The 25,485-nt window shown below is 39.5% G+C and overlaps 1 protein-coding gene across 1 annotated transcript in view; it reads right to left on the bottom strand.

Moving 5' to 3' along the window:
* The window catches only part of UTP20 (UTP20 small subunit processome component), a 107,821-nt gene extending 83,338 nt beyond the window's left edge, over positions 1 to 24,483 (bottom strand). The window contains exons 1-15 of the mRNA XM_003832597.4: positions 24,253 to 24,483; positions 23,382 to 23,462; positions 18,944 to 19,010; positions 18,700 to 18,832; positions 18,072 to 18,260; positions 15,539 to 15,620; positions 14,309 to 14,446; positions 13,695 to 13,850; positions 12,698 to 12,844; positions 12,482 to 12,616; positions 11,341 to 11,418; positions 8,925 to 9,103; positions 4,742 to 4,897; positions 4,518 to 4,606; positions 2,071 to 2,176 (exon numbers count right to left, since the gene is read on the bottom strand). Of these exons, the coding sequence (XP_003832645.3) occupies positions 2,071 to 2,176; positions 4,518 to 4,606; positions 4,742 to 4,897; positions 8,925 to 9,103; positions 11,341 to 11,418; positions 12,482 to 12,616; positions 12,698 to 12,844; positions 13,695 to 13,850; positions 14,309 to 14,446; positions 15,539 to 15,620; positions 18,072 to 18,260; positions 18,700 to 18,832; positions 18,944 to 19,010; positions 23,382 to 23,462; positions 24,253 to 24,297 (1,781 nt within the window). The 5' untranslated portion in view covers positions 24,298 to 24,483. The remainder of the gene's footprint in view (positions 1 to 2,070; positions 2,177 to 4,517; positions 4,607 to 4,741; positions 4,898 to 8,924; positions 9,104 to 11,340; positions 11,419 to 12,481; positions 12,617 to 12,697; positions 12,845 to 13,694; positions 13,851 to 14,308; positions 14,447 to 15,538; positions 15,621 to 18,071; positions 18,261 to 18,699; positions 18,833 to 18,943; positions 19,011 to 23,381; positions 23,463 to 24,252) is intronic.
* Between the last annotated feature and the right edge of the window lie 1,002 nt (positions 24,484 to 25,485).

Raw genomic sequence — 25,485 nt, 5'->3', positions numbered from 1 at the left:
GGAAAGTCTCCAGGGTTGCTCCCAGTTGAGAAGCACTGTATTAGAGGGTGATGAGCAAAGGAGTGGCATGATCTGTCCTATACTTAGAAGCAGCAGGGCAAGAGCGGAAGAAAGGAGTTCAGACCAGGGCTTTCTTTTGAAACTTTAGTTCCTCCATCTATACTGATAACAGTACCCACACATCATGGAATTGTGACACAATCAATGCAATTGTTTATTACTATTATTGCATGCATTGTACAACTTAATCTCTACAAGGTGAGATTTCTATTCCTTCCTTTTTTTCTTCACTACCCCTTTTTGAGAGATAATCAAGTTGAGGTTAACTAAGTCACCCAAGGCTACAGCTAGTAAGTGGTGGATTCAAGAGTCAAAACCAGGCAATCTTGGCTGTGAAACCTAGGTGCTCATCAGTCTACTAGCATAGCAAAGAGAACAGAATCCTGCGTCTACTCTGCAAGTTTATGCCCCTGCCCTCAAAACCAGAGCCACTCCTGTTGGACAACTCTGTGTCTCCAAGGCTTAGAGCCACCTGGCTGGGAGGCAAGCTGGCCTTCCCCAAGGGGAACATGAACCCCATTCTGCGCTATGTGTGTCTTTTGTTTCAACTTCTACAGCCACCTTCAATTGTTTATACCAAGGGTGAAAGTATGAGAAGTTTAAACAGAATTATTTTAAAAGGGAGACTATGTAATATGGTAAATGTGGTGATGTCAAAGAACTAATCCTCTCTACAGGAAGTTAATTTAAACCAATGCAATTAACCATGGAGAAATGCCAACTTCACCCAGATTTGGAAAGGCAAAGAGATTCCAGATTATTATAGTATTCCCCTACAGTCTCAACACAGCAGCCGGAGTGATTCTGTTTAGGTCAAAGTCATTCCACTGCCAAAAATCCTCCCATGGCCTCCCCTTTCATTCAGAGTAAAAGCCAAGGCCCTACGGTGACCTAAGGAGGTCTACTGCCTCCACCTCTCTGTCCTCTTCTCCTACCGCCCACTCTCATGCTCTGCTCAGCCAAGATGACCTCTCCTTGCTGTTCGAGCCAGGCACCCACCACCCCCACAGAGCGTTGGCATTCATGTCGCCTCTAGGTCTGGAACCCAGGGAGCAGCCCAGACCGCAGGTATCCTCATGGCTTACATCCCTCACTGCTTTCCGCCTTCTGCTTAAGTGTCTCCTCCTCAGTAAGTTCACCTTGATTTAAAACTGCTACCGCTCCCCTCACCTCTGGACTCTCCCTATCTCCTGACCCTGCTTTGTTTTTCTTCACAGCACTTAGCACCTCCTAACACGCTATATAGTTTACTTTTAATTCTGTTTAGTGCCTCTTCTGGCTAGAGCATTAGCTACAAGAAGGCAGGGAATTTTGTCTGTTTTATTCACTATGTTTCACAGTGCCTGGAACAGGGCTTGGCATGTGAGAAAAGCAAATGATTACCTACTGAACAAAGTGAATGAATAAATCTTTAAAACACTTGGAAATAAAATGGAGTAGACTTCAGGAAAAAGCAGCAAGGCTTGACCTTTAGAAAAGATATATTGTTGGCTCCTCTCAAATGGCTCTGTGCTGCTATCAAAATCAAAGGCTGGCTAAACTACACTTAAAAAGCAAACAGAGAAACCAAACCAACAAAAAAAAAGAAACTGGATTGTTTCAGTGTGTAGTAAAAAGACCACAGGGAAGTTTTCTGAAATGCTGATCACCTCAAGTTGAGGCCGAACAAGAGTGGGAATGTGCATGTTGGAACCACTAAAGAAGTTATAAAAGGTCAACACCATGCCACGTTACAGTTGGGAATGATCAGCATTACAAACCCTTCAAACTTTACGACATTAATCTACATACGCAATAAAACACCCTTTACAAAGATGAATCTGTATTTAAAGACTGTGTCAAATGTACTTATTTTAACTGGAGGATCTAAATCAATATTAAATTTCACTATGTGAATACAACTCAGGTATAAAATAGATCAAAGGGATTTTCTTTGTGTCCAAGATTTCACAACAACAGAGGCTTTTATATTTTATTCATTACTAAGCCAACTGGAAGATGTTTACTTACAATACTAAATTCTTCACACGTTCCACAGGAACCAATTGAAGAAGTTCAGAAGATTCTTCCAAACTTAGTAGAGTATTTACAGCTTGACAAAGAACAAATAAGTTTCCTAAGGGCAGAAAAACAGAAGAAACCACATTACTTATTTCTTTGACATTATTAACTATCAAACACCTTATGTATTGAATACTTGCTACTTATGGGAAGTTCTTAAAGTGAATTTATGCCTTCCAAAGAATTGTCTGTCAAACATCCGAATATAGCAGAAAGAAACAGAAAAGAGAAGTTTCCAAGTCCTATATTTTACCTTTCTTAAGAAAAATACAGGCTGGGCATGGTGGCTCATACCTGTAATCCCAGCACTTTGGGGGTGCTGAGGTGGGAGGACCACTTGAGGCCAGGAGTTCAACACCTAGCCTGGGCCACACAGTGAGACTTCATCTCTATAAAAGATTAAAAATTAGCTGGGCATGGTGGTTCACACCTGTAGTCCCAGCTACTCAGGAGGCTGAGATGGGAGGATTGCTTCAGCCTGGGAGATCAAGGCTGCAGTAAGCCATGATCGTGCCACTGCCCTCCAGCCTGGGTGACAGAGCAAGACAGTCTCAAAATAAATAAATAAATAAATACTCAGAAGTAGAGAATAAAAATGTGTATGTTCCATTAACCAAAATGAGTACCAAGTATAATGGTCCCACTCACTGATGTTATCAAAACTAGTACTTTTGAGGAGTGCAGGCTTGGATTTATCAATAGCTAAGAAATTATCTTGGTATAAAACTTGTTGATTTTATTTTTCAAGTTTATAAGAAGTCACATGTTCAATGGCTACTACCCATAATACATTCAATTAATGATATTATTTATTTATTTATTTATTTTGAGACAGAATCTTGCTCCGTCGCTCAGGCTGGAGTGCGGTGGTGTGATCTCGGCTCACTGCAACCTCCACTTCCCAGGTTCAAGTGATTCTCCTGCCTCAGCCTCCCCAGTAGCTGGGATTACAGGCATGTGCTATCATACCCAGCTAATTTTTGTATTTTTAGTAGAGATGGGGTTTCCCCGTGTTGGCCAGGCTGGTCTCAAACTCCTGACCTCAGGTGATCCACTCACTTCAGCCTCGCAAAGTGCTGGGATTACCGGCATGAGCCACCACACCCAGGCTTATTTTTTTAAATAGAGAGTCGGCGGCGGGGGGGGTCTCACTATGTTTCCCAGGCTGGTCTTGAACTCCTGGCCTCAAGTGATCCTCCCGCCTCAGCCTCCCAAAGTGCTGGGATTACAGGCCTAAGCCATGATATCCAACATAATTAATGATATTAATTAAACACTCATTTAGTCTCTGGCCCAGAGGTCAGCAAACTATATGGTCTGCAAGTCAGATCTGGTAAGCAGCCTGTTTCTATATGGACTGCAAGCTAAAAATGTTTTTTACATTTTGAAGGGGTTGTTTAAAAAAATATATACATGTATGTGTGTATATATACATATATATGCCACAAAGACTGAATGTGGCCCATAAGACCTAAAACATTTACTGTCTGGTCCTTTACAAAAAGATTTTACCAGTCCCTGCTCTAGGCTCTAGATCAGTGCTGTATAACAGAATTTTCTACAATGGTAAAAATACTTGTCCTAATATGTCGCCACAATCCAGTACAGCAGCCACCAGTCACATATGGCTACAGAGCACTTGACATGCGGCGAGTCCACTTTATTCTCTAATATGTCTGCTTAGTATCTAACACAGAATGTAGCACATTAATATTTAAGTGAATGAATGACCACTATATACACGTGATTTTTAAAAAATTTTGCATTAGAATAAAACAAAATATTAAATAACTGCTTTTGAATTGCCATTTGCAGGCTAGCGGGGGAGACATATAAATATCTAATAGGAAATGGTGTTTTGGGCAGGGCAGTCTAATTCTGCCTAAAGAGTCATAAAGGCCTTCCTAGAGGTGTTGTGCCTGAGCTGAGTTTTGAAAGATAAGCAAGAGTTCACTGAATGACAAAGACCTAGAAGGGTCTCCATGCAGAGAAAACACATGGGCAAAGGCAGCCATACAGTTGTAAAAGTTGCAAAAGAATGTGTCTTTCTCAGCGTAAGCAAATGGATTTGCTTGGAGCATAAGGTGTATACTAGGAGTCAGATGTATGTGGGAGATGAAAAAGAGGACCTGGTATGGGGCTCAAAAACAAATGGCCTTCTAAGCCATGGCATCCTTTTGATATGTCCCCTTCCTTATGCTCAAGCCACCGTGACCCAGTCACCACATTATGTGGTACAAGTGAGACATGCCCATCATATCTTCATTTCTTCCAGATTTATCATCCAGGGGGTTATGCCAGAACACAATGTAAGTATTATTCTCTAATAGCTCATGTGTTTACAATTACTTTGAGTGTGCCAGAAAAGAAGAGAACAAATGATGATTGTAACTGACCTTTCCCAAAGCTTCCTTTGTCAACAGTCATGAAGAGTGCCTCTATGAAGCCGGTGAGGAGTGGTATCACCTTCTCTTTCTCAAGAGGTCTGTCCAAGGGGGAGAAAAAGGGAAAAGTTCAAACTGGCATTCAATGGTTTGTTTCAGAGAACAGCAAGGAATGGCTAACATATTTTAATCAGCATGTTATCTCTTTCAAAATTAAACATAGTTTATTTTCTTACCTAATATGAGGTAACACCACGAGGGCTGCCCAAGATTGTGAAAGGTAAGTAGTATCTTTATTTGAGGGTAACTTAATTATAGATAAAAGATGGTCCAATACTGGAAACTGTTCATTTCTTCCCTTGGATCTAGTCTTCTTCTGCTTTATATAGGATCTGAAGGATTAAAAAAAATGTTTAAAATAACAGAGAATGTAATCGCTCTTGCCCTCTGAAGTCTGAAACAAAATTGGATTCTTACCATTGTGGAGCATTAGAGGGAAGGAATTGGTGGTGGTGGTTGAGCTAAACAAATGTGAGTCATTTACTGAGTTTTCAGTGAGAAGCTTTTTCAACTCCACTGGCTCTACTTCCTTTCACTTCTATTTTAATTTGCTTTATAACTTAAACCAAGTTTCTTCTAGTTTTAAGTATGATTTCTCAATTTTGTGCTCCTGGGCATGTTTTTGATTGGCAATTCACTGGAGTGAACTGACTTCCTCCATTCTCCCTTTCCTTTTTGACATGAATTTTACTACTTTCCACAAATGTGGAATGATGTTGCAAAGTTACTGTGATGAAGTTGACGAATACCACTAAAATGATTATGACATATAAGTAATTTTCTCCTGCTGCTTTGATCAGATACACAGTTGCTCAATGACATTTTCTGACATGACGTTCTGTTTTGAATATCTGTGACTCTGGTCACAGATTAGATAGAGGCTAACTATTCTTGTTAGCCTCTTTTTATTTTTGCCAGTGTACTACACCTCGGTCCTATTTGAAAGACAAAAATCTAATCAAAAGAAAAATCACAGAAATCTTAAGTTAAATGATCTGTTTTACAATTTATCCTCCAACTCCAGTTTGGTTAGCTTGTTATGCAATAGAAGTGGAATATCAGGTTTTTACTCTTGCACCCTTTTTATCATTAAAATTCACCAAAAAATGGTCAGGTAGGGGAAGGAAGGAAAAAAAAAAACCAAAAACAAAGAAAAAAAATTCTCCAAAAAGCTACATTCTCTTTTGTTTCATACTTACCAGGATGTTTAGTGTTTGGAAATCATGATAGATAATTAAGTTAATTTAATTATCAATTCCTTAAAGTCACCACATCTTGATATATATAGTCTTTTTAGTAATAATCATGACTCAACAATCTGCAAAAATCTTACAAAATACTAAGATGCTTTAAAAAACAAAAATGAGTCATTAGTTGCCACGTCATTCCCGTTTTCTAGACCTGCCAATGGCTCCACCAATGAAGTCCATACTCCTTAAGTCATCCTGTAAGGCCCTCTGTGATTTGACCCTCGCCCACCTCCATCTCCTCTCATCCCAATCTCCTCCTTACTCTTTACCCACAGAGGTTTTCTTTCTGTACTTCAAACATGCTGAGCTTATTCCTGTCCCAGAGTCTCTGCAGTTAACTTTTCCTTCTGTCTGGAGAGTCTCTCACTGAGATCTTTGCAAGGCTGGATCCTTCCCAGCTTAAAATTGGACCAAACGTTCCCTCTCTGGAAAGTGACCCCTCTCCATTCAGTCTCCCTCTCAACACTGCTTTGTCTTCTTTTACCACGATCACGATCTGAAATCATCTCGCTTATTTGCTTACCCGCCTCACCACATTCCTTTCCCCAAAAGAAGGAACTTTTTTCTTATTCTTTGTTGCACCCCAGTATCCAGTGCCTGATACTGTAAGTAGTTGTCAAATGACAGTAAGTTTATCTCCTAAAGAGTCTTTTCACATTTATTATCTTTATTTTTTCTCACAGCAAACTGGTGAGATGGGTAGATAGAGTGTTACTAGTAATATTCAAACTATGATTTTAAAATCTTCATAGAAGGAATCAAAACAAAGGTGACCATTCACACATACCATATCTCCGTTGGGGGTGGCAGAGGGGTGTTTTTGCAGAGAAAGAAACACAGAAGTGGAAGAACTTGCCATGAGTTAGCACATCGAAATTTATTTATTTAACACGTCACCCTCCTGGGAGGATCTGAGATGGCTGAGATGATGGGGTAAGAAGGTCTGACGCCCAGTCTCAGTCAGTCCCTTAGCTTCACCTCATGGAAGCCAAACAACAAAGCAGCTTCACTATCCCTGCACAGAACCCAGTTTTGGCATGTGCAAGGAATCTGCCTGTTGGAGATGGGCTTGGGTGTTGACAAATCAAGGGAAAAGTTTCAAAGGAATAATTCTATTGGAGTTACTCACTACCCATTCCTCAGGAATCAGAATTCAATACATTTAAAAACCAACAAGATTCTGTTGGCATATTTTAATAGAGAAGCAATTTGTAAGGTATACAGAAGATATAAGTAGGTGTTAAGATGAGTTTGCTAAACACAGTGGCTCAACCTGTAACCCCAACACTTTGAGAGGCCAAGGTAGGAAGATCACTTGAGTCCAGGAGTTTGAGACCAGCCTGGGCAACATAGCGAGACCTCGTCTCTACAAAAATTAAAAAATTAGCTGGGCATGGTGGTGCGTGCCTATGGTTCCAGCTACCTGGGAGGCTCAAGTGAGAAGATAGCTTAGGCCCTGGAGATCGAGGCTGCAGTGAGCCGTGATTTTGCCACTGCACTCCGGCCTGGGCGACAGAGCAAGACCTGCTCTCAAAATAATAATAATAATAAATAAAACATTTTAAAAAGAAAATAGGTTCCTCCAGAATCTCAAGCTGATCAAACTCAAAAGCTAGCTCTGCTCTGTGACTGTGGGGCAGTAACTCCCACCTCCATGGATGTTTCAAAGTCGAGTATTCAGCACAAACTCAAGGAATGCCCATCAATTCCGCCTCAAAGCAAACCAAAAACACAACAACAGGTCTAACTACTCCAAGAGAAATAAGAAGATTAAGTATAAAAACAAAGGAATGACAAGGGAACTGGTTTCCTAAGCTACAATTTCTAGAAGCATACCCACTTAACTATTTGAGAAATGATACAATGAATCTTCTCATGTATGTAAATAAGCTGTTTTTAACTTCTAAAGAATGTGTCATTTTGAATGAAATTAAGAAAGTAATCCATGACACTTCACAACTGAAACAATACAAAGGTATATAATTTTTATTTTTATTTTATTTTATTTTATTTTTTTGAGATAGAGTCTTGCTCTGTCGCCCAGGCTGGAGTGCAGTGGCGTGATCTCGGCTCACTGCAACCTCTACCTCCTGGGTTCACGCCATTCTCCTGCCTCAGCCTCCTCAGTACCTAGGACTACAGGTGCCCGCCACCACACCCACCTAATTTTTTGTATTTTTCTTTTTATTTTTTTTTTTGAGATGAAGTCTCGCTCTGTCGTGCAGGCTGGAGGGCAGTGGCACGATCTCGGCTCACTGCAAGCTCCATCTCCCGGGTTCACGCCATTCTCCTGCCTCAGCCTCCCGAGTAGCTAGGACTACAGGCGTCCGCCACCACGCCTGGCTAATTTTTTGTATTTTTAATAGAGACAGGGTTTCACCGTGTTAGCCAGGATGGTCTTGATCTCCTGACCTCGTGATCTGCCCTCCTCGGCCTCCCAAAGTGCTGGGATTACAGGCGTGAGCCACCACGCCTGGCCAGGAGTGTGGTTATTAAAGGTAGCATGAGGAATCCTCGTGGTGAGGGAACAGTTCCAGATATTCACTCTGGTGGTGGTTACAAATCAACACATGATAAAACTACATACGACTATATATCTATATAAGTATACACACTCAGATGAGTGCACATACAACTGATGATATCTGATAAGATTGATGGATTGCACCAATGTCAATTCTACAGTTGTGATATCGCAGTATGCTCATGCAAGATGTACCAATGGAGTAATCTGAGTGAAGAGTATAGGAAACCTCTCTGTACTATTTCTTGCAACTGCACATGAATCTACAATAACTTTAAAATAAATGGTTAAAAAATTAAGTCACCTCTGTCTTTCCCTTACCATCCTTCTGATTAAACAAAGTTAACAAGTTTGTGTATCCTTCCACATGTTTTTCTATGTTCATACACACTTTTTGCTTTACCTTGCAAAATAAGATCATACTATACGTACTATGTGTGTAGCTCTACAACTTGCTTTTTTCACACAACTTATCATGCACATCTTTCCCGTTACATATAGATCATTTTTTTACAGTATTCTTGATACATTATATTTAAATGGGTAAACTTACCATCATTACAGGAATAAAAAGTTAGAACTCACCCCACCATCTGCGGTGAGAAAACCAGAGGGTACTTTTCAATTGCCATCGAGCCAGCAGTGGGAGGTGCTGCTTTGTTCAGAATGAGCTTGGCCAGAATGGCCAGAGCTTCATCTTTGACTACAGCATCATCAATTAAGAAGCAATTCACAATATATGACAGAAAGCTTGGTAGAAAAAGCTAAAGTTAAGAAAAAAAAATCACACTTATTAACAGATATAATAAAGAGAAGATGCTAACAATTCAAAAAACTAGACCAAAAACAAAGGATCAAGAATCACAATGGCATTAGACCTCTACATAGGAACAATGGAAACTAAAGACTGTGCAGCCATGTCTTAAAAACTCTGAGGAAGGATGACTTAGAATCTAGAATTCTATAGCCTGTCTACTAATAATGCAGTGTGAGGAGAGAATAAAGACATTTTCAGATGTATTACATCTCAATATTTTATCTCCATGAACCCTCCCTACCCCCAGGAAATTATGAAAAATAAATTCCACCAAAATTAGAGACTAAACTATAAGAAGAAGAAAACACGGAACCCAGGAAACAAGAGAGAAGCAAAAGGAAGTCCCAGTACAACATTTGTGCACTGGGCAGAGAAAGCAATGCATTTAGACTGGACTTGCTCCAGGAGAAATGTCTCCAAGAAAGAAGAAAAAGAACAATTGAGCTGCTAAATTATCTGACAGTTTTGTCATGTGAAGGACATTTATAAAGCTGCTGGAAGACAGACTCTTTGGCCAGCCATTCAAAGAAAACAATTTCCAGTTTTTAAAGAACGAGGCAATTATAAACTCTAAGAAAAATGAGGCCAGGTGTGGTGGCTCATGCCTGTAATCCCAACACTTTGGGAGGCCGAGGCAGGCAGATCACCTGAGGTCAGGAGTTAAGAGACCAGCCTGGCCAACATGGTAAAACCCCGTCTCCACTAAACATACAAAAATTAGCCAGGCGTGGGGGCACATGACTGTAATCCCAGCTACTCAGGAGCCTGAAGCAGGAGAATCACTTGAACCCGGGGGGTGGAGGTTGCAGTAAGCAGAGATGGCACCACTACACTCCAGCCTGGGTGACAGAGTGAGACTATGTCTCGACAAAAAAAAAAAAAAAGAAAGAAAAACGAGAATGTATACAAAAAGGTCATATAATCATAAAATACTCCTTGTTTATATAAGTATGTGGTGAATATGGATTCAACCAAAATTTCTAATATAATTCTATTGGGAGCATGAGAGGTATAAAGGAACTAAAGTCCATCTGCCATAGGAGGAAGTCTACACATGAGAACCAAAACTAGCAAACCAAGGTAAAGCAGTATATTCAGATGATTTAAAAGTATAAAGTAAATATAAGAAAAAAATAGCTGGCCGAGGCAGGCGGATCACAAGGTCAGGAGATCGAGACCATCCTGGCTAACATGGTGAAACCCCTCTCCACTAAAAATACAAAAAATCAGCCAGGCGTGGTGGCGGGTGCCTGTAGTCCCAGCTACTTGGGAGGCTGAGGCAGGAGAATGGCATGAACCTGGGAGGCAGAGGTTGCAGTGAGCCGAGATCGTGCCACTGCACTCCAGCCTGGGCGACAGAGTGAGACTCTGTCTCTAAAAAAAAAAAAAGAAAGAAAAGAAAAAAAATAGCTAAAAATCATTAGACCCGATGGCTGCTAATAAGATGGGAGCAGAAAACAAATGACTGCCGTTTAACCTGGTTTGACTTCCTAAACTACAGACGTGTAAGCAGTATTTGGATAAAAATAAGATTAAAAAAAATAAATAGACCAAAGGAAACACGGGAGAAAGGAAAAATGCAGTTGTTAAACAGAGCGAGATGAAGAGTCTTCCTGGGGCAGAAAGAAACAGATCTTGGACAGGTACAAAAGTGTTCTTTTTAGGCAAATGAGAATATATAGTATTAAAGGCTAAAAGGAAGAATATTGAGAGGACAGATACAGAGATATGTTTCCATGACATATACTGTAGGGTTACTAGTTAGGAGGAGGGCCAAGTGTTTGATGAGAAGGAAGAGAAAAAAATAAAATAAATTCAGGATTAGATAAGAACATTTTCTCCCTCACTCAGTTACCTTATTTTGGAGCAATGAAATCAATTTGCAAACTTCCGCCAGTGCAAATTGTTTCACAAACTATTTTCTATGCTTCAAATTCACATAAAAGTTTCTTAAACTGTTTTTTCAATCTTACCACACGGCTCTGTAACTACCTAAAGGATTATTAAAAAAAACAAGTAATCTAGAATTGAATATAATTTCTTTAAAAAACATATTGACTAAAACATCAAGCACTTATCCTGTTCCTCTCAAAAAACAAACAGAAATAACAGGATTTCAAATTTGATCGTTTTTTCCTGACAGATTTGTTTTTAAAAATACTCCGAACTTGGTAACTTGCTTACCTGCTCAAACTGCTTCATGGCAAACATGACTTCAGAAAAACTGAAAATTAAATGTTTTTCAAATCTGCTCTCAAATATCTGTGACCAAGGTAAAAAATATTAATGTAAGTACACAGAGAGTATTTTCCCCATCCCCCCAGCAAGCAGCTATAGAAGGGAATGGCAGGCACACTTCACTCAGTGCTCCGTCCAGTTGCCCGGCCTTCTCCAAAGGTGCTTCCACAGATGCAAAGGGCTTCTGCTGATTACACAGGGCTCTGCCTAAAGGCTGCTCAACTCTTGCCCAGCTACAGTGAATTATGAAAGGGCAAACAGCATGATTGTATATCTTCCCTCAAAGTGTACTACTGTGCTCCATTAAGCTAGAAAGAACTTAACCAACCTTTCTATTTTCAATCCCACTTCCAAATTCACTAAAATGCAAATCTCATCAAATCATATTCCTGCTTGGAATTCTTTCAGGGTCCTCCACTAATGCAGGATAAAACCCAACCTAACTTTTCAAAGCCAAGCCAGAGCTTTGCTGATATCATGTCATATCATGTGTCCATGTGCTCAGACTGCAAACATTTATGAACACATGTCCTTTCTGTTCCCTCTCTTAGTATTTTTAACCCCGCTTCTGACTGGCAGACTGCTTTTCAGCCTTCAAGGACTATCCCAAATACAAGTCCTTTGAAAAGCTTTCTCTGTTCCTAAACCCCAGGCAGAATTAATAGTTATAATTCAATATATCTCCAACAGACAAATTCGCTAGACTATAACTACTCGGTTCCAGGCTCCATTTCTCCAACAACTATCAAAACCTGCAGGCATCACTGTTTACCCTGGAATACCCAGCTCATACCCAGCACACAGTAAGCTCTACTGCTTACTGCAATATGTGCTTACATATATTGCAGAATATGTATAGATTTAGGTTTTGCCACACTTTATTTTGCTTATTTGCTATATAAATTAAGCTTTTATCACACTTTATTTTGCTTATTTACATTACTGCATGCAATTCCCATTTCCTTAACAAGATTATAAATTCCTTGAGGGCAGAGCCTTTGTCACACTTCACTTGTATTCCTCAGAAGGTTACTCAATGCTAAACATATTATTAACTGCTCAATTAATATTTGTTGAAATAAATTACTTTTTCTATGGTTTCTTTGATGAGGGTCTCCGGCAAGGAAACATTTTCACCCAGGATCAAAGCAGAAATTACATCCAAGAGGGTCTCCCAGCAAGATGTGGAGAGACTGGCTACTTGCAGTGTTTGAGATAACACCTGCAAAAAGAAAAAACAATGCATACTCAGCAATCAGCTTTTAAAAACCAGACTCTCGAGCATATTAAGTTGGGAACTCACCTTACAGACATCAGCAGGCGTGGTTATCTTTGTCCCACTTCCATGTTTTACAAGTATAAGGTATGTTTCCAACAACCTTTTAATCTGTTCAGAACTTTGACAACAGTTAGTTTTTGTTACTTTTGTATGTAGATCCAAGAGCGATTCCTGCAAACAAAGAATTTAACAGAGAGAATATAAAGTATCAAACTCAACTGTTAATCCAACAATAAAAACTGTGAGACAGTTCAACTTTTCCCATTCTTTTGCTTTGGAAGAAAAAGATACATTTACGAGGACTCACTAACGATAACAGCTAACATTGGCTGAGGGCATTGTTCTAAGTCTTTTTTTTTTTTTTTTTTTGAGATGGAGTTTCACTCTTATTGCCCAGGCTGGAGTGCAATGGCGCAATCTTGGCTCACCGCAACCTCTGCCTCCCAGGTTCAAGCGATTCTCCTGCCTCACCCTCCCAAGTAGCTGGGATTGCAGGCATGCGCCATTTTGTATTTTTAGTAGAGACAGCATTTCTCCATGTTGTTCAGGCTGGTCTCGAACTCCCGACCTCAGGTGATCCACCCACCTCGGCCTCCCAAAGTGCTGGGAGTACAGGTGTGAGCCACTGTGCCTGGCCCATTCTAAGTTTTTTACAAGTATTCACTCATCATCCTCACAGCAACCCTGAGGGAGAGAATATTACTACCCCCATTTATTATCTGAAGAGACTGGGGAATCGAGATTTCAAATAATTTTCCCAGGTTACACTAGCAGTAAGTGGAAGGGTCAAGATTCAAATAGGCAGTCTGGCTCCAGAGCCTTCTACTGCATCTCAAGATAACATATCAAATAAAAAATAGCACAGGGGGGCAGAGGGAAGGAAAATTTTAATATGTGTATAGAAGTATAAATAAAACAATTATAAAATATAACTTCTAGGAGTGATTTGCAAAACTGAGAGCAGAAACAGTAAATCCTTAGACTCCTTATCAAAAACCCATCCTTAAAGATTAGAACTCACTTGCAAACATTCAAAAAATGTACCAAAATGTTCCTTGGAGATGTAGGATACAGTGGATTTGACCATGTTTTTGAGTGTTTCTCCAATTAACATCCATGGTAGTTGAGTTTCTGTTTCAGTGACTGGTCCTAGCTTTCGCAAAATTAGCTTCACTGCCTGTGGGAATACAAGTCATTAACATTAATATATAAACTCTTATTTTCAAGTATTGCTCTGGGAGTCACCACTCTGATTACATTAGCTACCTTAAAAATCAGGTCTGGAATAGTCAAGGATATGGCAACTTTGATGGTTAATAACGTGTCCCAAAAGGAACTTCTAAACTAGGATGGGAATTTTACCATTACAACTGTTCCCTCCCCACCTGCCCTTGCCCATTAATCAATTTATCTTACCCCCTAGCATCCAAAATAAAGAAGACATCAATGGCTCTGTAAGTAACATCTCACTGTCCAAGGCCTACATTGGGTAAGCATTGTTACTGAACACCCAACACTCCTCATCTAGTGCTACCTACTCTAGGCTGTCTTCCCTCCACATCATTTGCCTCATTCTTTTCTACTTTCTGTTTCATCCATCCACAGAGACTCTAAGCACCCCTCCCCATTATGTACCTGGCCTGTACAGGAGTGAAACATATTTCTAACTCCTTTGCACATTTCAAAGAGCAACTGTCCAACACCTTCAACTTTTTCTGGATGTTTATCAAGATCAAGAAACATTAAATTGAAAAGTGCATTTTTATCAGAGACCTAAAATATAAAGTAGAAATGGAAAATTATATTCACAAACATAAACATATCCAAATGAAGAACTCTCATTTGCTATTCTACATATTGTTATTTAAATATACTTAGGAAAAAATTGTGAAAGGAACAGACATTTGTAATGATTTCAAACTACTCTAATAGTGTGTTCTCACTTGGAATGTCACACAAAAGAGTGAATTCATTGGTATTACAGGAAGATATGTACTACAAAAAAAAACTACAGAAGTCAACATTCTATCTTTTAAAGTAAATACATTTGTATTTTGTATTGTATACAGTAAAATATTTGTATTTTATGAAATAAAAAATTTAATATTAATGTTTTTGTTTTATTACAAAAACCCTCTAAAATTTACTATGAATATTTTATACAAACACAAATGACACCATGCTACCAGTTACTTCCAGGAAACTATTAGAAAAGTTCTTGTTAATGTCACAGTTCATGTATTTACTGACTTGAATTAGAGAGCATTTTTGATATATACACACTGAAAGCTATCACAAACCTAAATAACAATACAATAGTGACCCAAATTAGATCACATCAATTTGTGAGCAACAAATAAGTCTTACTGTAAGATAAATTCAAAATAGTAACAGACTTCTGTTAAGTATATATATAGATACATAGAAAAAATTAGCCCATAATAACCACATTTTTAAAAGATATCTACTTCTATTCATCAGATTATTATTATTATTACTAGTGTGTGTGTGTATGTGTGTGTGTGTGTGTGATATGGAGTCTTGCTCTGTTGCCTAGGCTGGAGTGCAGTGGTGTGATCTCAGCTCACTGCAACTTCCACCTCCTGGGCTCAAGCAATTCTCACGTCTCAGCCTCCCGAGTAGCTGAGGATACAAGTGCACGCCACCATGCCCGGCTAATTTTTGCATTTTTAGTAGAGACAGGGTTTTGCCATGTTGGTCAGGCTGGTCTCCAATTCCTGACCTCAGGTAATACACCTGCCTCGGCCTCCCAAGGTGTTGGGATTACAGGCATGAGCCACCACGCCTGGCCTATTCATCAGATTCTTGATGATTAGCAACAAACAGATAAAATACCAGACTAACCTTTCTCATCAAAAAAGTAAAACTTTCAGCAGCAAAATTTCTTATATGTAGCTTTTTATGAGCCAGGAGTGTGCTGTACATGCTATACATGAAAAAAATAAGATATATTTCATTAATCATATAATTGTAATAAATACATACTACATGTCAACAATATGGGCAACAATGTGCTGGGTATGCAAGGAATACACAGCAGGTATCAAACAAATTTAAAATCTCATTCATTTATGGAGACACCCACATGTTGAAAGGAAGACTTGACCACAGACATGAAGAGTCCTAGGACTGATGGTACTGGTTTTACAAACAAGACTCCAGGAAAAGTTGAAATTTGTAATGAGCTCTGAATGAAAGAAGAATTAGGTGGGGACTGCAGTCCATATTATTGGTATAAAAGCAAGAGCAAAGATGAGGCAGGTGGAAATGATCATGGTCATGACAAGGAGGCTGGTCCATCTAAAAGAGGAAAGATGATACAGTAGAGGAGGGCAGCTATGGATAAAGTTGGTCAGGTAGACAGCTCTAGCTTACATCTGTATAAGCACTTACTCTGTGTTACTCCATTTAATCAGCACAATAACTCTATGGGATGGGTACTATTATAATCCCCCCATTCTACAGATAATGAAAGTGAGGCAGAAAGCATAAGCAACTTGCTCAAGGTCAAGCAGCCATGCATCTATAACTAAATAATTACTTATATATAATCACATTGTTAAATTTGGTCTCCCTAATGATAGAAGGGTATGGAATATCTCTCTCCAATTTTCTCATAACCCCAGTACCTAATAGTTCCTTGCTGACAGCAGGTACTAATAAATGTTGGCTGAATGAGAAATGACTATTTTCAGAAAGACTAATTTGGCAGCAATATACAGGATAAAATAAAGGAGGAAAGAAGAGTCTGCTAATTCAATCAGAAAGGTGCTCAAGTCATACAAGCTTGGGCTAACAGGCATGAAAGAGACTGGAAGGAGAGGCAAAATGGCAAGGGATGAACCCAGTAGACATTTCAGGAGTGCCCACAATGAAGCTGAAGACCTTACAGCGGTCCACAGGGCCCTGGATGATCTGGCGCCTTACTACTGCTTCTCTGACATCACTTAGCTAGTCTCACCCTTATACAGACTGCTCGGCCACCTAAAACTTCTTGCCGGGCATGTGCCCAAGACGTTCTCCCCCTGCTAAAATGTAAACTTTGTGAGAAGAGCGTTTTTTATCTGTTTTATCTGTGACTGTATCTCAAGTGCCTGACATACAGACAGTGTCCAATAAATATTGACTGAGCAAATGCATGAATGACAGAATCAAGAGGATTTGGATACCTCTGAAGACAACTGGGTTAGTGATGCCTCTGATATCCCAAAACTCAGAGACAGGAAGAACGTTAGTATTAATGACAGAAAATGGGCAACCAAACAGGGCCTGGCATACTGCAGACACTCAATACCTATTTACTGAACACTTGAATGAATGTACAGATAAGAGGAGTTGATTTAACAGGAAAGTGTTGAGTTCAGTTTCAGTAATACAAGTGAAAATAGCCAGGCTACTGAAGTTGTCATACCGAAAGCAAATAAATTTAGAACTGAAGAGCCTGACTTAGGAGACATACAAGTGGCAGCTTTTATGACAGCTGAAGTCATAAAACTAAATCAATTATTCCCCAAAGACCTTGTTGGTTGTTTAATGAAATAATATTGGTTTCTAACATATTTGACCAAAAGCTTCATAGGGAACTAGTAAAAGCTGGAAAAAGATTTCTTTCTCTTTCTTCATTCAAAGTTCCTAAAAGAGAACGGTGGGCTGAGTGAAAGGGGTGGCATAAAACAAAGTCTATTGTCCCATACCATGCATACACCATTTACTGTGGGGTAAGGGGCTGATGACTGATATTAAACACTCCCGTGGCAATTATAGAACATGAAAACAACCGGAAGACCAAGTGGAAAATCCCACCAAACCCCAGACTTAAACAGATAATAAGACAATTTATGCTTACTTTAAACAAAAGGTTACTACAAAATTCATTCTCTTTCCTTGTCCACATTTACTCACAAATACTGAGTGTCTCTTTCACCTTAGTAAGTATTAGTGGCTGGGGAAATGTCAGTGTTTAAAACAGGGCTCTTAACCTGTCTTAAACCTCCCTTATACCAGGTGTAGAGAGGACAGCAATACATTATAACCAAACAATTCTGGTAAAAGTTGTGTGACATAGGTGGTTAAAAAATGCCAAGAGGATAGAGAGTACAAAATTTTATTAATACTTCTGGCAAAGGTGCCTGTTTGTGGAGGCTGTAGGGACCGAGTCAGGCCTTCTTGGGTGGGTACACTTCCAGTAGCTGGAGAGGAGAGATGGTCATGGCAACTCAGACTGGCAGACTAGATTGTGGACCACTTTGGCTGGAGAATCAACTTTGTACATGGAAACAATTAGGCACTGAGCTGGCAAAGTGGTTTGGAGTCATAAAGAAGCCAGGGAAAAAGAAGCAGGCAATTAAAAAACATACTAGAGAGAGAAAGGGGTTACCTGTATATACTGGACATGTCCTTCACCATCAGTCTCCACAGGTACTTATAAAGATATGATAACGAGGTGAAAGCCCATTCTAACAACTCTGTGTCCTGAGTCTCCAGGATCGAGGTGATAGTCAAAAAAAACTCTGGAAAGTGTGGGTAGAAATCCATCTGCAGATCTCGTGCCAACTGTACAACCAAACTGGATTAAAAAAAGAAGCAACTGATCATGTGGATTTTTTTAAAAGGCTACAAATCTACTTAACGATAGTAGGTGGCCTATGATCATAGGATTAATTAAATAAAAATACTTCTAAATCAAGTCTGAAAAATTATAAAATTCTTTAAATCTTAAGACCTCAGCAAAGAAATCAGGCAAGAAGTTACATTCCATCACAAGTTGTAGCCAACTGTTCCTATAGTGTCAAAGAAAAATGAGATTATCTTAGTATATAACAAATGCGAAATTATATCCCAAGATTCCACTTTATGGTAATGCACTCATTCCTAACAGAAAAGGAAAATCCTTCTTGTTTCTAAATTATGAGCACCTGATCTGCGGTATATGTAGCTTTGAAACACAATCTTTCTTAAAATTCAGACAAATATAGTTGTGAGCTTTCTCTCAAGATGCTACTTACTCCAAAAGGGGTTGATAGGCAAAACTGTTCTTAACTTGCAGGTGAGTCTTCAAACTCTGAACTACCTCGTTTTGATGATACACCAACTGATTGAATGATTGGCATTTGTCAATAACTTCTTTGTAAAATTTTCCTGAGTGGGGGAAAAAAAATATGTTCTTTTCTATCACACCACTATTCAGCTGTATGGAACATATAAAGTGCAAACTATGGGTGAATAAAATAGAAACAAAATAGAAAATACCGAAGTGTTCTGTGAGGTTTAATTCTCTCCATTTCAGCAGACCCTCAAAAAAGTAGGTTTCAACCTCCTGTCAAGATTAAAGCAGTCCATTAATCAAATAACTCTAAGAAAGCAATGATCAAGGTAAATAGAATAATGATATATTAATATCTTAAGACAATGATACTGAAGAGTTTAAGAACTCCTTTTAGTTCTTTAAAACAGGCCATTAAGTAACACACTAAAAAGCAATCAGAAGTTATCAATAGGCCACTTATAAAATACTGTTTTGTTGATTTGGTTTCAGCAAATAATTTTCTGTAGCCTATATATATTGTCCACTAAGGGAAAATTATTTTCTGTGTTTTTTTATAATTTTAGGCAAAGAATAAGGTGTTGGTTCTTTACAGTTCCTTCATTCTGCTTTTAGAAATATGAATTACTACAACCTTATAAAGAAGTAATATGGCATTCCTATTAAAATTCAAAATAGTTATGCTCTTTGACCCAGGTAGTTCTTACAAAGTTTGCAAGCCTATAAGTAAAAGATGTTTATTCAGCTTAACTACAGTGTGGGGAAACATTAAACAGGCTAAAATATCCGACAATAGGAAAATGGTTGGAATAGCCCATGGTCTATATATACTAAGGTATATTATGTGGCTACTAAAAAGAGCTATATCTCTATTGAACTAGAACTACACTGAAGATATGCCCCCAAAATGATAAAAGTTATGCAGTGAGAGGGTATGGCAGGATTCAATTTTCCTTAAAAAACAAAAATAAAAAACCCTCTATAAATGTTTGTACATACGAACATGAGAGGACAGTATGGAAGAATACAACTATACTGAACTGTCAGTGTTGGCTTCCTTGGGAATTAGGGGTGGGAGGAGTGAGATAATGGGCTTTTCGTAAGTTTACCACTATGTTACTTAACTTGTTAACATGGTATCAATTACTTTGTACTTTGAAAGGTAAAGCCAATAAATTATCATACATGTATGACATGTATGTATACATGTATGTATGTGTGTATATAGATGTATAAATAAATGCATACCCCCCCAAAGCAATCATTCTACCAAAAAGATACATGCATTCGTATGTTCATCTCTACACTATCCACAATAGCAAAGACATTGAATTGCCCCAGGTGTCCATCAACAGTAGATTGGATAAAGAAAATATAGTACATATACACCATGGAATATTATATGCCTTAAAAAAGAATGAAATCGTGTCCTTTGCAGCAACATGGATACAGCTGGAGTCCATAATACTAAGCAAATTAACATAGGAACAGAAAAGCAAAAACTGCATGTTCTGACTTATAAGTGGGAGCTAAATATTGAGTACACGTAGACATAAATATAAGAACAATGAACACTGCGGATTACTAGAGGGTGGAGGAAGTGGGGATGGGTTAAAAAAAACTACCTGTGGGGTACTATGCTCACTACCTGGGTGACAGGATCCATACTCCAAACCTCAGCAACACACAATATTCCCATGTAACAAACCTGCACAGGGACCCCCTGTATCTAAAATCAAAGTTGAAATAAAAATAAAAATAAATACAAATACGTGTTTATAGACAGAGAGAAAAAAGAGAGAATAAACACATAAGCACACATGCAAACAGCATGCCAAATCTACAATCTCAAAAAAAAATCCTTAAACTGTTCTTTGGAAATCTTTAAAATCAATAGTTAGGCAGAATAGATACTATGTAACCACAAATATTAAAAACTAAAAATTAAAAAAAAAAGGCAGAAAAGAAAGAGAATCCCATTAAATTTTGTTTTAGGCTGGGGACAATGGCTCATGCCTGTAATCCCAACAGTGGGAGGCTGAGGCAGGAAGAGCATTTGAGCCCAGGAGTTTGAGACTAGCCTAGGCAACAACACGAGATCCTATCTCTACTTTTCAAAAGTAAAAATATTTAAAAAAATTTTTTTGTTGTTTTCATGTCCTTTAAGGCATTTTCATGTCCTTTAAGGCAGAAGGAAAATATGCCACACAGTTTAAAACTTAAATGCAGAATGCATTTCTAGCCTAGCACAGACCTGGCACATGTCAGCTATGTGTGAGAGACCATGTCACATCCTTTTGCAAGGTAATTCTGGAGCTCCTTTCACCAAGAGACGGAGCCTGTTTCCTCACCCTTTGAATCTGGCCTGGCCTCCTGACTTGCTTTGACTAATAACATGCGATGAAAGTGACTCTGATGACCAAAGCAAAACTTTATGAGGTCTTGACAGCTTCTGCCTTCACTTTATTGAAAAGATTCTGCCACCATGAAAAGAAGCCTAGTCTAGCTTATTGGGGAATAAGAGGCCATGAAAAGAACCAAGATCAACAAGCCACAGCCAACTGCCAGACACATGACAGAGGCCATTCTGGACCATCCAGTCCAGGATTCTAATTTCAGGCTGTCTTCTCTGCCTTCTTAACACTGCCTCTTGATACTTTCAACCTCTCCTGTGGCTTAAACTATTAACCATATTCTAAATGCCAAATCTGTAATTTCACCTCTGAAGTCACCTATACTCCAGATCCATATATACAAACATCTCTTGGACACTATCATTTGGATGGCCACAGATATTTCAAACTCAAGCCCCAAATGGAACTAATTATCTTATTTTTACAACCTTGTGCTCCTTTACCTATAAATATATCTTGATGAGTAACATCCTCAACCATTCAGCCTTAACCTCATTATCTTCCTTGCTGCAAACCCAGCAGGTCACAAGTCCTATCCATTCATTCTACTTCCTCAATATCTCTGGAATCTTTCTCTTCTCTCTATCTTGATTCCTGCTACCATAATCATTTCTTACTTAGATGACAGTCAAATCCTCACAACTGGACAACTGAGATTGGATCTCCAAGTTAAAGGCATGTTACACAGGACCTTAAAAGGCTAGCAGAGGAATCATGACATGATGCAGGACTGCAGTCCTGCTCTTTTCTCCACACTAAAGCCAGAGATTGGAAATTTAAACCTGATCATGTCATTCATTCCTCTGCTTACAGTCCTAGAACTCTAAGTCCCTATGGCTTCAGGATAAAACCCAAACTTAGCTTGACATATGAAGCCCTTTATGATCCTTGCCTACCTCTCCAGCTTTATCTCACCAGCTACCCCCTTGCCCCATCCCAGTCACTATGAATACAAAAAAACACCCTATACACACCTATAACCACACTGCACTGCTTTGCAGTTTCTTGAATGTGACATGCATTCTCTAGCTTCTGTTCCTTTATATAGGCTTCTCCCTCCGCCTGGAACAGCCTTTCCTGTCCTCTTTATCATGTTAAAACCTATATAAACAAGATGCAATTCAGGTGTCGCCTCGTCTAGATCACCCTTTTTGACACCCCTAAAGAATGTAGGTTAGGTTCCCTTTACTATGAGTTCCCAAAGCACAATGTGCTCACCTAGACAACATCATTTAACACATTGAATTTATATGGTAGAGATAATGCATTCAAAGACACAGTGAGTGGAGTCTGATTATAGTAAAGAAGAATATTAAGAACTGAGATTGGATCGCCAAGGTATAGGCATGTTACACAGGACCTTAAAAGGCTAGGAGGAATAATGACATGATGCAGAAAAAGACTTCTGCATAAAGGGATGACAAGGCCGGGCGTGGTGGCTCACACCTGTAATCCCAGCACTTTCGGAGGCCAAGGCAAGCAGATCACGAGGTCAGGAGATTGAGACCATCCTGGCCAACATGTTGAAACCCCGTCTCTACTAAAAATGCAAAAATTAGCTGAGTGTGGTGGCACGCACCTGTAATCCCAGCTACTCGGGAGGCTGAGGCAGGAGAATCGCTTAAACCTGGGAGGTGGAGATTGCAGTGAGCCAAGATCACGCCACTGCACTCCAACCTGGAGACAGAGCAAGACTCCATCTCAAAAAAATGAATAAATAAATAAAAATAAAATAAAGGGATGACAGAGTCAGAGTATGGTTAAAACTGGAAAATATTATGTAGTCTAGCCCCTTTATTTTTATAAAGGAGAAAATTAAGCCCTGGGAAAAGGGCTTCCTCAAAATCACTTTAAAGTTATAGCTTCAGGAATATGGATCTGCAGCAGTGCTTGGAATGCATAAGGGAAAGGGAGAGGCTAGAATCACAAAGGAAGCTGAAAGTCAAGTCAATTGTCTAATAGAGCTTCACCCAATAGAACTTTCTGCAAAGATGAAAATGTTCCAATTCTATATTTATTCAATATGTTAGCAACTAGCCACATTTGGGCACCCAAATTTTTAATTTACTTTAAATCCAATTTGTCATATGTGGCTACTGTATGAAACAGCACAGGTCTAAAGCATTTCATGTCCAAAAAGGAATACCTTGAAAAACAATTCACTTCTACTAACAGAAGAAACTAAAACACCATGAACACTTGAAGACTGACTAGTATCACATTCTCTTACCTCCTCATAGCTTGCAGTTCTATCAATCCGGTGAATAATATCAATATTAACATTCCCCAGTCGTTCAGCAAATGTAAGAAACTGGAAGGGAAAGTATATTTAAGATACATAATTATTTAATATTTATCAGATCTTTAATATCTATTTGAATGCTGCATGTAGGCATCTCTAATCACAAAGGATAAGTGGAAAAATAAACTGAAAAACATACGGCCATAAACAAATTTACTGCATCACTGTTCAAAGATAATGAATACTTCTATATGTTTGCATAATTTCTCTCAGCTATGTCATTTCAAATAAAATTTCCATTGCTAGACTGGTGAGCCTAGGTGGATGCTGGCAATTAGTCTCGCTAGATCTATTAGGTTTCATACCCTCCCATAAGCATGGGGACCTAGCAAAGTCGCTGCAATAAAAGTGTTTTTAAACATATACAGACCTATGATTGTATCCTAACGAAGACCTGGAAACAATCTATCAAGGGGCAAACAGAGAAAGCGCTGTATATTTGCCCTTAGCTGGGAATCACTCACCGCCAGCCGACTCGCCCAATTCGGTCTTTAAAGATAAAAGAGCAGGGGAGAATTGGTCCTAAGCAATCTCTTGGAATAGTGAATTTAATTCTGGACTACAGGAAATTCCCAGGACTGGCCAGACCCCATAAAACATGGGTGAAACTTGCTGTCCAGACTTCTTTCCTCCCCCAACCCATGTTTACTACATTCAGTGTCTCCCTCTTTCGCCGGAGCCTCCAGGAAAGTGACACACTCGGCCTAGAAGTCTGAGGCCCCTGGAATCTCGCTCAGAGCCTGTCTCACGACTGAGGCAGCGGAGACCCGCGGCTCCCTGCCTAAGCTCCCGCGCTCACCCGGTAGGTGTTCTCGGTCTTGTGGGAAACGGGCTTTGTCTTCATGGCTGCAGAGGGCCAGTGGCCCGCGACGGCCTCGGGAGTGTCGAAGGGATGCAACCGACAGTAAGGAGGGGAAAGCGGCTCACAGGCTATACTCTCCGATTCCCAGATGCCCAGACTTTCTCACGTGCGGCTTGAGCCCCTGGGCGCCGCCATGTTGGAGACAAGGAGGAGCCTGAGTGGGTCACGTGGACGGAAAAATAGAACGGCGCAGGCGCACCCTTTGGCGGGGGCCTACAGGAGGCGGGGCTGCGCACATAAGGGCGGGCGTTTGGGTGAGGTGTTCTTTTCACTCCCTTCGGTAAAGGTTTAGAAGACAAATGTATTTTCATTATAAAATAAAACATACCTGTCATCGTTATCAACTAACATTACTGTCCCTCACTACGTACCCTGCATCGTGCAAAGATCCTTTCATCCATAATTTCACAGTAAAGCTTATTAGGGATGTTAATACAAAGGAGGTACTGCGTCTATCTATATATCTATATATAGATATATACTTTTTTTTTTTTTTTTGAGACGGAGTCTCACTCTGTCTCCCAGGCTGGAGGGCAGTGGCGCGATCTCGGCTCACTACAATCTCCGCCTCCCGGGTTCAAGCAGTTCCCCTGCCTCAGCGTCCAAAGTAGCTGGGACTACAGGCACCCGCCTCCACGCCCGGCTAATTCTTTTGTATTTTAGTAGAGACGGGGTTTCACCTTGTTGCCCAGGCTGGTCGCGAACTCCTGAGCTCAGGCAATCCGCCCGCCTCGGTTTCCCAAAGTGCTGGGATTACAGGTGTGAGCCACCGCGCCTGGCCGGTACTGTGTATATTTTTAAGCCAATTTGACACAAGAGGAAACCAAGATTGTGCAGCTGGTAACTGGCAGTCTTCACTCAGACTCTAAATTTTGGTATTCTTAACCACTACGCTGTAAATAAAATTGAAAAATAGAGAAGGAGTTTTAAGAAAAATCTTTTAATTTCATGCACAACCGCTGTTAATGTTTGGTGTTTTTCCCATCACTTTACTGTCTACACATAGCATGTTGTTAAATTGTACAGTTATATATATATATGTACAATTTTAAAAAATAATTTAAAAATATAATTATTTACCCCATTTTACATTCATTCATTCAGCAACTATTTCTTGAGAGTCCTCTGTGGACCAGGTACTGTTCTGGGAGCCAAACGAGAAAGGCAATA

Source organism: Pan paniscus, chromosome 10, assembly GCF_029289425.2.
Source record: "Pan paniscus chromosome 10, NHGRI_mPanPan1-v2.0_pri, whole genome shotgun sequence".
Lineage (NCBI taxonomy): Eukaryota > Metazoa > Chordata > Mammalia > Primates > Hominidae > Pan > Pan paniscus.
This window is presented reverse-complemented; position numbering and strand designations above follow the sequence as displayed.